Source organism: Diabrotica virgifera, chromosome 8 (assembly GCF_917563875.1).
Source record: "Diabrotica virgifera virgifera chromosome 8, PGI_DIABVI_V3a".
Classification (NCBI taxonomy): Eukaryota; Metazoa; Arthropoda; class Insecta; order Coleoptera; family Chrysomelidae; genus Diabrotica; species Diabrotica virgifera.
In genome coordinates, this window is record NC_065450.1 from 25,001,677 (window position 1) to 25,018,812 (window position 17,136).

Sequence of the window (17,136 nt, forward strand, 5' to 3'; positions counted from 1 at the left end):
CTTAAAGCATAATTTAGTTCATTAATGTGAAAATTATTTGAAAAAAAAAAAGATTTTTATCTAAGAACGTTTGTTCGATATTTACAGTGGAAGGAACAGTCTGAGGAGCTACATGATTAAAAAACTCATCTATTAAATCATTATTATGTGGCTTACCCAGGTTTATTGTTTTACGATTCATTTTTTTTGCTTGTTTCCATATCATGCTCGCTGGAGTATTTTTGTTGAGATTGGAACACCATTCAATCCAACTTTTTTTAGCTTTTTCTTTTAATGTTCGTTTAGTAAGTGCCATGCATTTTTGGTATGCAAGAAAATTACCTCTTGTGGGGTTTTCTTTGTATACTTGCAGTACATGTTTTCTTTCAGAAATTATGTTGTCACATTCTGCATCCCACCAAGGTGAAGGTGTTCGATTTTTGCACTTAAATGGTCTGTATTCTTTTAAGGTTCTTTGTGCTGCATTATTTATACAATTGATTAAGAATGCATATTTTTCTTTGGTGGTTGGATATTCTGCATCAGTAGAATTATAAAAATAGTCTTCCACAATCTCTTTATATTGCTCCCAATTAGCTCCTTTTAGGTTCCATCTATATCGCGGAATTGTGATATCCTGCGGAATTTGTTGCATTGCAAGAGTTATTTTTATCATAAAATGATTCGATCCTAGTGTGTCAGAGTAAACTGCCCAATCTATATCACGAGCTACATCCGAGGAGCAAAAGGTAACATCTATCATAGAATCATTGCACCCTGGCCGGGTAATACACGTAGGTTCGTCCGTAGTCATAACTACAAAATCACAATTATTGCTTGCTTCAATGAGTTGTTTACCAATAGAATCGTTTTTATGCGATCCCCAGGTGGCATGATGCGCGTTAAAATCCCCACCAATAATACATGGAGTTGAAAACTGCGAAAAAATATTTACCCAATCAGTCGTGTTGGTTTTAATGTCCGGTACCCTATAAACGGAAATTATACTTAAAGTTTTATTGTTGAATTTAATATTAATACCACCAACAAGAAGGTCGACATTAAAATTGGAAACTATGCTTAATTCTAGGTGTGAAATCGATTTTTTTACCAAAATGCAAACTCCAGAAAAACCATCTTGTCTATCCTTACGAATTACATTATAACCTACAAAACTATATACTTTGTTGGGTTTAAACCATGTTTCCCTTATTATTGCCACATCAATATTATTATTTACAAGATAATGCATTAAACTATTTTTATTGGAAACAGCAGAACGTGCGTTCCACTGACAAATATTTAATGTCTTTAGTAATGGAGTGAAGGTTACTTTTTACATGTGTCCTCCAACACTTTATTTATTCCTGTTTGAATTAAATCATTATTCAAATTTTTTATATCTTCAATAGTATGAATACTTTTTAAAAACTCAACTATAAAATCTGCAATTGACTTTACAATGTTTTTATTATTTAAATTTTGATAAGTTGGTGGATTATTATTTCGAGGCAGTGGTTGATTAGGGCCAAACTGAAAAGGGAACATCGGTTGTGGAGGAGAAGTGTCATTAGAAATTCGACGTTTTTATTGCTATTGCCGGTAGGACTACGTGTAGGATGTGTGGGCAAAACATAATTGCTATTTTTCTTAAAATTTGAGTGTAAAAAGGAGTTAGAATTTCCAGACTTGGATTCAACTGCTGGTAAAGGCGGAAAATTTTCGTTGGACAAAATAGAAAAACTATTGTTAACAGATATTCCCGAATAAGACATTTCATATTTTTCTCTTTCTTCAATAAAGGAAATATTCTCCTCAACCATAATATTCTTAATTTTACGTTGTTTCTCATAATGTGGACATTTTCTTGAAATGGAAACATGGTCATTAGTTTTGCAATATATACAGCCAATATCTGAATCGTTACAAACGTGATTTTCACCTTTTACGTTACTACATTTAATGCACAATTCCTCAACCTTTTTACAGTTCCCAGAAACGTGTCCAAAGCGCAGGCACCGGTAACATTGCGTAATTCTGCTGAAAAACCGCTCTACCGAAAAATAAACACTATTTATTGAAATATAATTAGGTAAAGTATTCCCTTCAAAGGTTACAATAATGGTTTTTTTGGGGACATACTGTATATCACCATCCTTTTCAATTCTACGATGTGTACGTTTAACATCAACTACTGTTGAGGGAGATGTTATGTTATCCAAAATATATTTCGTATCGTATTGAGTATCGGTATCTCTTATCAAACCCTTAATTTCCAATAAATGATTTGGTATAAACGCTACAAGATCATTTTCTGATAAAAGAGGATTGTTTACTAAAGCATTGGCATCAGAAAATGTTTTTAGACGAACTTTTATTCTATTTTTTCCAACGCTTCGAATCTGAATAATATTCTTAACGTTCAGTTTCTTATGTAAGAAATCTCCCAAAAATAAAGGATGTAAACGACCTGCATTTTGAATATTTTTTCGTTCGATATAAAAACAAATATTATTCAAATTATACTTATCTCCATTCCTTAGGTTAAAAAGTTTAGGTGTTTTGTTTTGTTAATAAATATCCTTTTCATTATCACTAATGAGCTGACGACTGGTTTCAGCTGTTGCTTCAGAACTAGAAGTGGTGTCCATATGTTGTACGGGGACCGATAAATAATTTTCTGATTTCCCATCACTTTTAGAGTTATTTATACCTCGTGCAATTTACTTACCGTTGCACGCAGGGGCGTAGCTACCGCCGTATCAATTATACGGGGCCCCCGACATTCAAGGGCCCCATCGCGGCATGTCGAAACAAAATTCCATTTACAAAGATTGAACTAAATATTCTACAATTATTTCACTATTAAAACGCTTTGAAACAGTGTATGTTGTTTGGATATCAACATTTTGGTGTAGTGGATTCTTTATATATACCTATATAAATCATATTTACCTATGTATTATCTATTCTCTTCCCCATAAGAACAGAGCTTTATTGTTTTCAAGGTATCTCTTTAGGGCAAATTTCTCATATCGAGTTCAACTCCAGTTTAACCTGAACTTCTAGTAAACGTCAGTTTAAAGTCAAAATCGTCTTTCTCAATTCACGTTCAACCGATGGCAGTTTAAACTTGAACGATGCTTGAACGGTAGAATTCGGCCGTTCAAAGATTTCAGAACTCAGTTCAGATGATTCCATGGACTACGCATGCGTTGCATTAACACGAAACGCTGTCATAATATAAATATATCCTATTTTATTATATTAAGCCTAACGATAAACGATAACATTATTTTTGTTTTTATAATATTTATTTATAATTATTAAAATGACTATTACTATAAATACTTAAATTTAACTTTATTCAAAAACAGCATAAAAATGGTAGTTCAAAATGGCGACAGTATTTTACCTTTTGCCATCTGTTGGCATTTCTCGAAAGGTATAGAACGAGCGCTGACATGAACGCGCAATGAGAAATGCATTTCAAACAAAACCACAGATCACGGGTGAACCTGGTTCAACTGAACCATAGATTAACGCAGGTATGAGAAATCGACCCTTAGGGCCAATTTTCAATCTCATATCGAGTTCAACTCCAGTTTAACCTGAACTTCTAGTAAACTTCAGTTTAAAGTCAAAATCGTCTTTCTCAATTCGCACGTTCAACCGATGGCAGTTTAAACTTGAACGATGCTTGAACGGTGGAATTCGGCCGTTCAAAGATTTCAGAACTCAGTTCAGATGATTTCATGGACTACGCATGCGTTGTATTAACACGAAACGCTGTCATAATATAAATATATCCTATTTTATTATATTAAGCCTAACGATAAACGATAACATTATTTTTGTTTTTATAATATTTATTTAAAATTATTAAAATGACTATTTGACTATAAATACTTAAATTTAACTTTATTCAAGAACAGCATAAAAAAGGTAGTTCAAAATGGCGACAGTTTTTTACCTTTTGCCATCTATTGGCATTTCTCGAAAGCTGTAGAACGAGCGCTGACATGAACGTGCAATGAGAAATGCATTCCAAACAAAACCACAGATCACCGGTGAACCTGGTTCAACTGAACCATAGATTAACGCAGGTATGAGAAATCGACCCTAATTGTCAATTCCGTTGGATGTGTGTGAGTTATTGTATAATGTATATTGAAGAATACCGAATTGCAATTTTTGTAATCGCTTTATCTTTGAATATTTGAAACAGTATGTATTGTTCGGGTATATTATGTATGTTCGTATAATCTGTTCTTTATCTATAATTGTATTTATGTATATCTACATTTCTCCAAGAAATTAACGTACCACCTTAAAAATTGGTCATTTTTTATGTCTCATATTTCCTAAACCTGTTTTCCGATTTAAGTGATTTTTTTAAATGTTATAGTCGTGTTTTTGAACATTATCGTTGTAATAATATTGTTGCTAGACAGGTAAATTGTTATTATATACCGGGTGTACCAATTAAACAGTAATTTTTTCTCAGTCACCACACCCTGTGGAATATTCTTGCATTTATAAAATACTGAAATTAAAACCCAACTATAGCCTCATGTGTTCTTAACATTCTGTTTTTCGATTCATTCGCTTATGTTGGATAGTAAAAAAGTTAGGTAATACTTTAACAACTAGCCTTATTTTTCATCGATACAGGGTGTTTTTAAATAAGTATGCCAAACTTTAAGGGCGAATTCTGGAATTCTGCATGAAAAAATAATGACAGTTTGCTTTATAAACGTATGTCCGAGATACTGGGTGTTGACATTTTTCTTACAAACTGACGATTTATTTATTACTCTAAAACCGGTTGATATATGCAAATGAAATTTGGTGGGTTTTAACAGAATTTCATGTTTACCACTGGCGCACACATGGGTCATATTAACCGTATGTGCGCCCCCTAATAGCACACGACGTCCTATGGACGTCCAAAATAGGTCCATTTTTGGTCTTAACGTCCATGGACTAAAAACGGACGTCCTTCGGTGGACTAAATATGTACGTCCTTCGGACGTCCGATGTTGGACGTCCTTCGGGTGGAAAAAATATGAACGTCCTTTGGACGTCCACTGGACGAAATACGGAAGTTTTCTGATCATCCACATTGGACATATTATGAATTACGGAATCAAATAGCAAAATAGTTCAATAAAATATTAACTTAATTATGTTAATAAAATGGTTTAAATCGAAAAGATAATCATATTTAATTCAAAATTGTATATACAGTTTAATATCCAAAACATGTTTTTGTTTTTTTGTAAAGTGTGAAAATCTTATTTGTAAATTATTTGTTACAATGTTTTATTATTCTAGTTACCAAGATAACATAAGTTTGCTAATTATGTAATTCTAATAAGCAAAAATTTAATTTTTATCAATGTATCCGTACTACAGATGAATCTTGAGAGCATCTTTTTGAAGTTAAAGATACGTGCCCAAAATAGGTCCAGTTTTAGTCCTAATGTCTATGGACTATAAATGGATGTCCTTCGGACGTCCGACGTTGGACGTCCTTCGGTGGACTAAATATGTACGTCCTTCGGGTGGAATAAATATGAACGTCCTTTGGACGTCCGTACTGGACCAAATACGGATGTTTTCTGGACGTCTCAAAATCGCCCTCACTACCTGGTTTCTTTGTTCAAAAAACTAAAACGATAGGCGATAGATTTTCGATTCACCGATATCAGTTCGAAGTTCGAGAGCTGATCTCTCAGTCGTTGTCGTCGTTAGGGCTCCCGCCTAGTGTTTTCTTCATCAACCACTTATTTTCATAATTTAAGAAATTATATTATATTTATACGAATTGTATAATATTATAAATATACTACATATTATTATGTAAACAAATGAAGACGCTGTTTCACAGCATAACACAGCGTCCAGCCGCCTTATCGGGCTATTTAGAGCATCAATGCATAGGTCCATCCAATGGATTATAATGTGCCCCTATGACATAGGCGCATAACATTTTAATCAACTACGCTGAGGATTCCTGTTCCTGGAGTTTTTCTGAAGTGCCGAACCAGTTCATGTTCCTGATTAATCGACCGGATGAGGAGTTTTAGAAGTAATCAACCCAAACAGCTCATGGAGTTTCCCGGGGTAGTCAGTTACTTTCTGGTAACTGAACGCCGAAGAAGAAGCATTCAGACTCTGCTACCACCGTCTGGATATAGCCTATGGTAAACATTTTAAACAGTGAGATTTTTCATTTTTGTGTTGTGTTGTCGAAACCTTATTTCAATAAACAAAAAATTTCTTTACAATTTTATCATATATCATATAGTACATGTATATTTTCTATCCAATGTATATTTTCTCAAACCTCATGTATATTTTCTATCCAATTTTATATATTTTTTTGATAATTTACGATCTTCACGCAGTTTCGTTAAATTTTTAATAATTTAGTTCGATATTTAAATCTCACAATATGTTTTTCCTATTTTCTGACTAATAGTACATTGTTTACCGGGTAGGAAAAGCTTAACATTCCTGGACGACTGTGAAGATTGCTAAGTCGAGGCGCAAGCCGAGACTTAGCAACACAGAGTCCAGGAATGTGGCTTTCCCTACGAGGTAAACATACTATTTTTCCGCAAATCGTTTAAAATTCGACAGATATTGATTGATTTAAAAAAAAACGCGATAATTTTATTCCCAAATAAATGGTGCTTTGAAATTCCTAATAAAATTACTTGGGTTACTATGGAAACGTATTGAGGTTGAATTGTCAAACTTGACGCTTATAAATTTAATTGCTGGGGTTCTCGAAAGTAAAATGATAAGTGATGATGAAATTTCCATTCCTGGGACTCCTCCAGAGCTGGTTGAGGCAGTGAATACTGCTTCATTAGAATTATTGCCAAAGAAATCAAGAGAAAAGTACGAAAATGCATACAGCCGATATCCTTATAAGCAATGTGTTTTCTATCATTTATGTAGAACACTAACAACTGTACGGAAATATCATTTCCTTACAGTAAGGAAATGACATTTCCTTACAGTAAGGAAGTCCTGACTTTTTCTTCAAGAAATTTTGACAGGAATGTCAAAATTTCCTGGCGATTTGCGGAAAAATCTTTTTACCTGAAAGCAATGTATATTGTCTTCATTCAAGTACAAACATTTCTCGGTATTTCATATTCGTCGTTCTCGGTAGGAACGACCTATAGTTCATACAATACAATATCCATCGGTATTAACTGTTATTTATGTAGGTATAGAAATTTACGAGAACTCAGAGGTATAATAAATTAGGTACCATTGTTTAAACAATACTATTTTAAACAATGTAGGTACATTATGTCGACATGGTGTTGTTTTGAATACGTTTAATGCAATTATTTTCTTAGTTGGATTATTCAAATTTTTTATATATTTATTATCATTGAAATATGGACAATTGAAATATATCAGATTTTTATAGCATTCAAATTACTCTATTGCACAGTTACTCGTACTCGGAATATTCGAATTTTTACATAGTGTTCAGTAAATCACGTGATTTAAATCACTGTTCATTTGGTCATTAGATTAGATAATATATAAATACAGGGCGGTTACTTCAGATGATTTGTTACAGTAGCACAATATCAACAGCTTTAGGTACTATTTGAAGCATTAAATGCAAAACTTTACATTGTTTAAATAAATGTGTACTTTATTGTATTATTTTATTTTTATTTATAATTTTATATAGATAGTAATAGGTAATAATTGTATATTATGTATTTCTTAAATGCTGCATTCATGTATAATTTTGAAAGTTTGTCCCGTTTGTTATTAATAAATAAATATCAATAAATGAATATATTATAATGTAATTTAATGTAATTTGTAATAAAAGTTCCTTTAACATTTTTATTTTTTATTTCCCAAAATTAAAAATACATTCTTCATTGAAGTCCACCGAAGGTATTTTTTATATAACGTCCTCTCAGGAGGTTGGACCAAACTGGGACGCCCTATGAAGGCCCAATTGACGTCCACCGAACGTCCCCTCGGACGTTAGGTGGACCTCCATTGGACGTTTGGCAACGTGGCATTTGGACCAAAATAGGACGTCCTGTTAAGGTCCAATTGACGTCCCCTAGGACGTCCGATTAAGGTCCAATTTACGTCCGATTATGGTCCAATTTACGTCCGATTAAGGTCGCATTTACGTCCGATTAAGGTCCAATTTACGTCCGATTAAGGTCCAATTTACGTCCGATTAAGCTCCAATTTACGTCCCCTAGGACGTCCGATTAAGGTCCCATTTACATCCGATTAAGGTTCAATATACGTCCTCTCGGACCTTAGATGGACGTTCGGTAGCGCGACATTTGGACCAAAATAGGACGTATAAAGGACGTTCCTCGGACGAAAACGGACGTCCTTAAAGTACGTGAAGGACGTCCTTGTGCTATTAGGGCCAATGATGAATATTAAATTCCTAATTGTATATCAAAAACGCACAATAACTACCTCTTAAAACACACCAAATTTTACTTGCATATTTTAACCGGTTTTAGGACAATAAATAAATCGTCAGATTGTAAGAGAAATTTTAATAACCCTATCTCGGAGACGAAGCATTTGCACACTAGCAGGTTTATAAAGCAAACGCAAACTGTCAATATTTTTTCATGCAGAATTACCCCTTAGAGTTTGCCATACTTATTTAAAAACACTCCTGTATTGACGAAAAACAAGGCTAGTTGTTAAAGTACCTAACCTTTTTATTATCCAACATAAGAATGAATGAACCAAAAGCGAATGAATAAAACAACAGAATGTTGGCTATAATAGCCTAATAAAATAAAAAAAATCAAAATGTAATTCCGTACTAAATACAGGTTGGAACTAAAAATTTTTATCAAAGTTTCTCTCTCTCTCTATCTTGTCGTTTCCCCATTACTGAGGGATCGTGATTTCCCCCAATATTCATAACAATGTTTCTCCATTGGTCTCAATGAGTTTCCAGCTGAATTCTTTATTTGGTCGGGGTCGGACCATCTTGTTGGTGATCGTCCTCTTGATCTTCTCCCGGAACGTTTCCAGAAACAATTAATTTCTCCAAACTGTCGTCGCCTCTGCTAACCACGTGACCAAAGAATTGCAGAATTCGTTGCAAATATATTGTTGACAGCCTTTTATCAAAGTTTAGGTGAATAAAAAAGATATTTTCAAGAGGATCACTGTTTAAATAATTAAAGTGGGTCATTTTTGCACAATATTTACTTTTTTCACTTCTCTGCAGTAATTCACGCTTTTATGAAGGGCTATACGATTTTTTTTCTACAAAGTTGAAGAATAAAGCTTTCACTTAAGATTTACTTAAGTTAAATTTGACCCCTATTTATTTAAATAACTATATTCAAAACTTAACACAAATAAAATATGCACCATAAAATATTTTATTTTATACAAGAAGTTCATGTTACCAGTATAAAGCAGAAAAAAATTGGTTGAAAAATATTTAACAATTTATGAGATATTGAATTTTTTATCCTCAGCGACGTTATTTAAAAAAGAAGTAATAAACAAATTAGAACAATTTATTTTTAAATGCCATTTTAGAGGGGAGTTTAATTAAAATTTGAATTTTTCAATACATTTATTGAAAATATACATAAAAATAAAAATAATGAGATCTTTTGCAGGTTTAAAATCTTTTGGCAACAACCGCGTTTTTGCAATTGAAAATATAGTGACATTTAATAAACAACTTCAATATTTCATAAATTATTAAATATTTTTCGACCAATTTTTTTGCTTAATACTGGAAAATAGCGCAACTTTTCCTTTATAACAAAATATTTTATAGTGCTTATTTAAATCGCAAATACTATTTTTTGCAAATTTGTTTTTAAAGTTTAATATACAATTCTTTAAATAAATAGGGAGTCAAATTGAATTTAGTAAGTCTTGATTGAAAGACTTACCCTTCAGCTTTGCAGAAAAATATTCTAAACACCTTCATTAAAACGTGAATTACCTCAGCAGTTAAAAAAGTAAATAATATGGTGCAAAAATGACCCCTTTTTAATTATTTAAACAATGATCCCCTGATATGATTTGGATACTTTCTTGAAAATATCTTTTGTACCCACCTAAACTTTGATAAAAAAATTTGGTCCAACCTGTACGAATTTACATTTTGATTTACATGTAGTGTAATTTTATTTTACTACTAGACTATAATTATGTAGTCGGGTTTTAATTTCAGCATTTTACAAATGCTAAAATATTCCACAGGGTAACGCGAACTTTGAGAGAAAAAATCACAGTTTGATTGGCACACCCTATATATAATGACAATTTATCTGTCTAGCAACAATATTATTACAATGACATTATTAAAGGATAAGGCTATTAAACATCACTTAAATCATACAACAGGTTCAGGAAATTCGAGTCATCAAAAATGACCAATTTTTAGGTGGTACATACGTTAATTTCTTGGAGAAGTGTATTTGCATGTTGCTCGCCGTTATACCATAACAACAGAGCTTCTTTGTTTAAGCTCATGTGCAAAGCCCATTCATCCTTGGATTGAAAAAGCTGAATCAGTTTTCAAACAATGAGTCTCGACAATTCAAATCTATTTTTCGACTTTGGTTAATTAAAATTTATTAGGTTTATTATTATTATTATTATCTATATTTGGGTGTTTTGTGTGTTTTGTTTTATTTCATTATCTTTTATTTTGTACTAATATTGACGATTTATATAATTTCGGTAAACTGTATTTGGTTTTGTTTTTTTTTCCGACTTTTTGTAAGCTTTGTCCATAAAATTGTAAACTTTTCAGTGACAATAAAGCATATTTCTATTCGATTCTATACAAGCGTTTTTGCTTCTTTTGTCTCGGGGAAAAGGGCCCCGCGACAAACTTTGATACGGGGCCCCCGTGGGCTAGCTACGCCACTGGTTGCACGTCATCCGCGCCATAGCCTGTGACACGATACCAACACGAAATATTTAGGCGGTGGGTGTGTTCTTTTTTATAATCAAAATGATTCTAAAGCGGATCACACCTACCGCATAGATATTTCTTGTTGGTATCGTGTCACAGGCTATGGCGCGGATGACGTGCAACGGTAAGTAAATTGGACGAGGTATACACTCACTGTCTGATTAATCGTTACACCTAACGGCGTCTTTATTTTTACAGCTTCCCCTAAATGGCTATTACTAGTAAATAGCTATTTACACTCCGTACACTATATCACAAAAAGAATGTAAACTAGTTTACAAAGTAAAAATTAAATAATTAATAACCGATACCGGTAATTATCACTGGTTTTGTTGATAGAAATACGTCTGATACCTAGCAAGTCTATCACGATACTGCTACTGACGTTTATAATGTATAAGATAATGTTGTTTACTTTGTTGGTGCAGAATGTAAACATACAACCATATATGACGTCATGACGCGTTTTGGGCTAGCTGTTGAATTTAGAATCATCTTTAGGGGCCAAACGGAACATAAAAACAAATTTTTTATCTTTGATACACGTTTTAAATTATGTTCTGTTGTGATTTATAACATTTTTTCGAATTTAAAATTTTATTCAAGTCTCCCATTTTCCGTCATCTCAATTAAGTACCCATAAATACATTAATTCGTGTTTTATTATAATTTATGAAAATATTTCAACTCAAAAATAATGATAAATAATAAATCTAGAGATGACTTTAAATTATTATGTTTAATTTCAAATCGAGAGGTGCCACTGGTTTCTCGTAAATTGTATAACAAAACTGTATTGAGTTGTGGGATACCAGAATAAATAAAACACACTGAAACAATTAAATTTTAATTTGAAATTAATACAAATTGAATAACTTTTACAGTGAACAAGTGTGGAATTTAAATATATACAGTGCTAGTCAAAAGTCCGTACCCCCCTCGTATCTTTTGAACGGTTATACCTACAATAGTGAAATTTGGAGATAGGAAATAAACGGACGTAAGCTTCTTAACTAGTCATGACAGGTGACGTAATAGTGACAGATGACTTTACAGCGCCACTGTGACCGATAATTTTAAATGGGACCTTATGGCAAGTGACACCTCGTTTGAAAGGTATTGAAAATACCTATTCAGTCATACTAACTTTGTTTAAGTTTGAGCTAATTTTGATGAATAAATGAAATAAATATAAAATTGTAGTTACATTTAATTAATTCAAAATTCGAAATTCCGCCTATGACTACTTGTCAAAAAGGTTGACGTTGACGTAAAAACTACTAGAGAATTAGGCAATCCAAACCACGTGATTTTTAATGACAGGACGTATGGCAGGCAATTCAGCGTTGCCAGAGTTGTTAAAATTATACCAATTTGATACAATTAACAACCAAACTTTTGATACTAAAGTCTCCTAAAGTAAAAACCTAAAATTTTGTGACATAAGAAATTTGCTTCAAATAATATTAAACGACGTTTTTTTAAGTTTTTGTACAAAATGTGTTGGTTTAGTACTTTGTGTCACTATTCCAGTCATTCCGGTGCATTTACAAAAATTTCTCTGGCAACACTGCACACAAGCGATTTTATTGGATACTTTATTTAAATTAAAATTTCAAATTTAAGATACAATGTGGTATTACTAAGTACCTAAAATAATAAAATATATATTACCCCGATGATTTTACCTAAAATCTATTTTAGGGATGCTCAATATTATTTTTTATTAAACTTATAAAACATAAAATTTGTTAACCTAGCTTTCTTCAATCTTCCAAATTACTTAGTTAAAACTTTTTAACTACTTATTAAAGTTTATTGACGTAAGCAATATTTGTTACTATGTCACAGAAGTATTTAGCAATACTTACATGGACATAAAATACGAAAATTACTTTAAAATACTAAAATAACACTATACTATCATATGCCTTCAATGTATTGCATGCCAATCGCCAGACATATTGGAATAGTTTGACAGATCGTTGGATTCCCTAATTGAAAAACGTCAACTTTTTTGACAAAAAAACCATAGGCGTACATTTGAATTTTTATTAATTAAATGCGAAGCTAAAATATTATATTTATTTAATTTATTCACCAAAATCAAAATCAACTTAAACTCAAAAAAATTAGTATGGCTGAATAGGTATTTTGAATACCTTTCAAACGAGGTATCACTTGCCATAAGGTCCCATTTAAAATTATCGGTCACAGTGGCTCTGTAACGTCATCTGTCACTATTACGTCACCTGTCATAACTAGTTAAGAAGCTTACGTCCGTTTATTTCCTCCCTCAAAATTTCACTATTATAGGTATAACCGTTCAAAAGATAAGAGGGGGGGGGTACGGACTTTTGACTAGCACCGTATAGGGAGTGCAATTAGAACGAAAACATGCACTGTTTCGGAAAAATTCAAACAAACTTATATTTTTCTAAAACTTTTTTTGTTAGTTTATATACATATTAAAGTAAAATGTTCTACTCGCAGATTTGACCGCTAATTGTTTATTAATTGTTTAAACAATAACAATTGTTTTGTATAAATGATTTTAAAAATATCGTTAAATTCTTCATTTTACTTTGATCAAATATGTTTCTATTTTGTTTTTGATCATGCTGAATCCAAATATGGCATTGCAATTTGAAAATTCTTATACAGAAGCTCTTATACAGTATGTCTGCTTAGCTAGGAAGCACATGGAAAACTTTTTTATTATTAATTTTACGAAAAAAAGTTATTCTTCATAAAATGCTCTGGATAGTCAAACATCTAAAACTCGACCATCAGATATCAAATTTTATCAATTTTATACGAGTTATGTCAAAAATATGAATTTCGTTAAAGAGTAAAGTACCTTTATATTCCAGAATATCAAAAAATGCTATTATGAAAAGTTGTTTGAAATTAAAGACTATGTTTAAATATACAATTAGGTACATCATTATAATCGAAAAAAAAATGTTGAATTTTTTCTCAAATTACGGATAATCATCATCATTTTATTACAATTATGATAACTATTTTATTATCAATTTTACGAAAAAAAGTTATTCTTCATAAAATGCTCTCCCTGGTCTAAAATCTAAGATACAACCATCAGACATCAGACATCGAGGTATGTAAAAAATATTAATTTTTTTTAAGAGATAAGTGCCTTTATTATTCAGAATATTTTAATTAGAAGGATATAATTGAACACTAAAACAAATTTTTTAATTCCAAACAACTTTTCTTAATAACAGTTTTCGATATTGTGAAATGTAACGGTACTTTACTCTTGAGTGAAATCCATATTTTTTGACATACCTCGTATAAAATTAATTAAATTTAATATTTGATGATTGAATCTTAGATTATATAAGATGCAGAGTATTTTATAAAGAATAACTTTTTTTCGTAAAACTGATAATAAAAAAGTTATCAATAGGTTCCAAGTTACGCAGACATACTGTATAACTTATACAGTAAATTTAATTCAAATGATATGACGTCTCAAAAAATGCAATTTTTGAAATCTTCGTAGTTTTATAGAATTACCACCATTTTAAGACGGTATTACTCAAGTTTGAACAGATCTTTTACAGTTTTATAAGTGCTTTTTTTAGATCTTGGACTATAATCTATAAAATGCACTGAATTATTTTACTTTAGAAATGAAATAGATTATTTCTTTTTGAGAAAATTAAGAAAGATAACAAAAATGTAATACAGAAACCGAAAATTACCAGCTCAAAAAATGTTTATACAAAGTGATCAAAACTTTTCTCTGTAAAACTTACCTAAAATACATTTAATAATAAGCTTCAACAATAATAAATGTTCAGCAAAAAAAATTTTTTTTAGCTCTCATACAGCATCGTGTATTGTTCCCGCGAATACATATGTCTGCAAATTTTCATTCATTTGCATTGAAGAAAAGGCAGTCAAATTAACGTCTAAAGGTTTGATGCAAACTATTGAACTAAATAAAAGCGTTTGAAAAAAGTTACCAGTTTTATATGACGGGAAGTATACCTTAAAATAATTTCACAGTACAACGGCTTTTTCTTCAATGTGCAATCTCAAATGCCTTTTCAAAGAACATGCTTCACTAAACCGCTTAAAGCAAATTTTACACTTGTAAGGTTTTTACCCAGTATGTACTCTCACATGTTTTTTCAAATTACTTGCTGTAATAAACTGCTTAAAACAAATTTCACACTTATAGGGTTTTTCTCCGTTATGCGCCATCAAATGATTTTTCCAAGTACTTATTTCAGAAAACTGCTTAAAACAAATTTGACACTCATGAGGTTTTTCCCCAGTGTGTACTCTAAAATGTTTTCTTAACGAACTTGCTGTAATAAACTGCTTAGAACAAATTTCGCACTGGTAAGGTTTTTCTTCAGTGTGAACTTTCAAATGTTGCTTCAAATTACTCGCTGTAGTAAACTCCTTAAAACAAATTTCGCACTTGTAAGGTTTTTCCCCCGTGTGAGTCCTTAAGTGGTTTTTCAAATCACTTATTTGAGAAACCTGCTTAAAACAAACATCACACTCGTACAGTTTTTCCCCAGTGTGCACTCTCAAATGTTGCTTCAAAGAACTTGCTGTAGTAACCTGCTTCAAACAAATTTCACACTTGTAAGGTTTTTCTTCAGTGTGCACTCTCAAATGTCTTTTCAAATTACTTGCTTGAGTAAATTGCTTCAAACAGATTTCACACTGGTGAGGTTTCTCTCCAGTGTGTGTCCTTAAATGATTTTTCAAATCACTTATTTGTGAAAACTGCTTGGAACAAATTTCACACTTGTAAGGTTTGTCCCCAGTGTGCACTGTCAAATGTTTTTTCAAATGACTTGCTGTAATAAACTGCTTAAAACAAATTTCACACTTGTGAGGCTTTTCCCCAGTGTGCGATCTGAAATGTGTTTTCAAAGAACCTGCTTCACTAAACTGCTTCAAACAAATTTCACACTTATAAGGTTTTTCTCTAGAGTGCACTCTCAAATGTTTTTTCAAAGTACCTGCTAGAGCAAACTGCTTAAGACAAATTTCACACTTGTATGGCTTTTCCCCAGTATGCAATCTCAAATGGGTTTTCAAAGAACCTGCTTGACTAAACTGCTTAAAACAAATTTCACAGTTGTAAAGCCTTTCTTCAGTGTGCACTATCATATGTTGTTTTAAATTAGACGCTTTAGTAAACTGCTTCAAACAAATTTCACATATGTAGGCTTCTTTTTGAGTCCTAACTTTCACATTTTTGTTTAATGTTTTTCGTTCAGCGTGTCGACCAATATAATTTCCTTGGTCAGATGAATATTCAGTTAGTGTTTCCATAATTTCCATTTTGGTCTCCTCTTGGACATAACCTAAAAAATAAACCAACTATATTATAAAGGATTTTTTACTACAAAAATTAATGGGGAAAATTAATGTAAAAACAAAGCATAATAAAATGATAGACAGCATAAGAAACCACTTACGGGCGATTTCACCAACGACGAAAAGTAGTTTATTCGATGAATAAAGTTATTCGACCAATAAAACTTCAGACACAAAGATCAACAAAAATATACATTCCAAAATACAAGAGGACACAGATCCGTTATTATTATATATTGACAAACAGAAACATCCACCACTCTCAAGTACTAGACATACGATGTTTAAGTGCAGCTAATATTGGAAGCGATCACAACCTAGTATTGAAAAAATCAGAATAGAGCTACAGAGAAACAGGAAAGAAGACCCTGTTGAATGTGAGACAAGAATAAAGGTAGAACAGCTACGAGACTTGTCAACACGAGATCTATACCAGAGAAGACTGCAAAAAGTACTGAATGAAAACTACATTACACCGGATGAAGACATAGAAGAAAGTTGGAGGAAGATCAGAGATAATATCAAAATGGCAGCAACGAAAGCACTTGGAGAACGAAAGATAACTAAACATATACGAAAGAAAAGGAGAACTCCATGGTTCTGTGAAGAAATAAAAATAAAATGCCAAGAAAAAAAGACAATCTACCTAGAATACAAGTCCAAAAGAACGAGACAAACATATGAAGAATATAAAAGAGTACGAAATGAATTAAACTCAATAGTAAGAAGGAAGGAAACAGAACATTGGGAAGCATTTTCAAAAGAGATGGAGCACGACTTTTATGTGATGCAAA

At 31.9% G+C, this 17,136-nt stretch overlaps 2 protein-coding genes across 4 annotated transcripts in view; both read right to left on the minus strand.

Annotated features, from left to right (window-relative positions):
* Positions 1–17,136, minus strand: part of LOC126890693 (uncharacterized) — a 233,973-nt gene that overhangs the window by 160,501 nt on the left and 56,336 nt on the right. The gene's annotated exons all lie outside the window — the stretch shown is intronic.
* Positions 1–17,136, minus strand: part of LOC126890695 (zinc finger protein 664-like) — a 76,750-nt gene that overhangs the window by 34,403 nt on the left and 25,211 nt on the right. For 2 of the 3 annotated variants that reach the window (XM_050659845.1, XM_050659846.1), the window contains one exon: positions 11,804–16,329. The exons of the other annotated variant lie outside the window; for it this stretch is intronic. In XM_050659845.1, coding sequence (XP_050515802.1) covers positions 15,104–16,329 — 1,226 coding nt within the window. In that variant the 3' untranslated portion in view covers positions 11,804–15,103. Of the gene's footprint in view, positions 1–11,803; positions 16,330–17,136 lie in introns of those variants that run through there. 3 annotated transcript variants of the gene reach the window in all.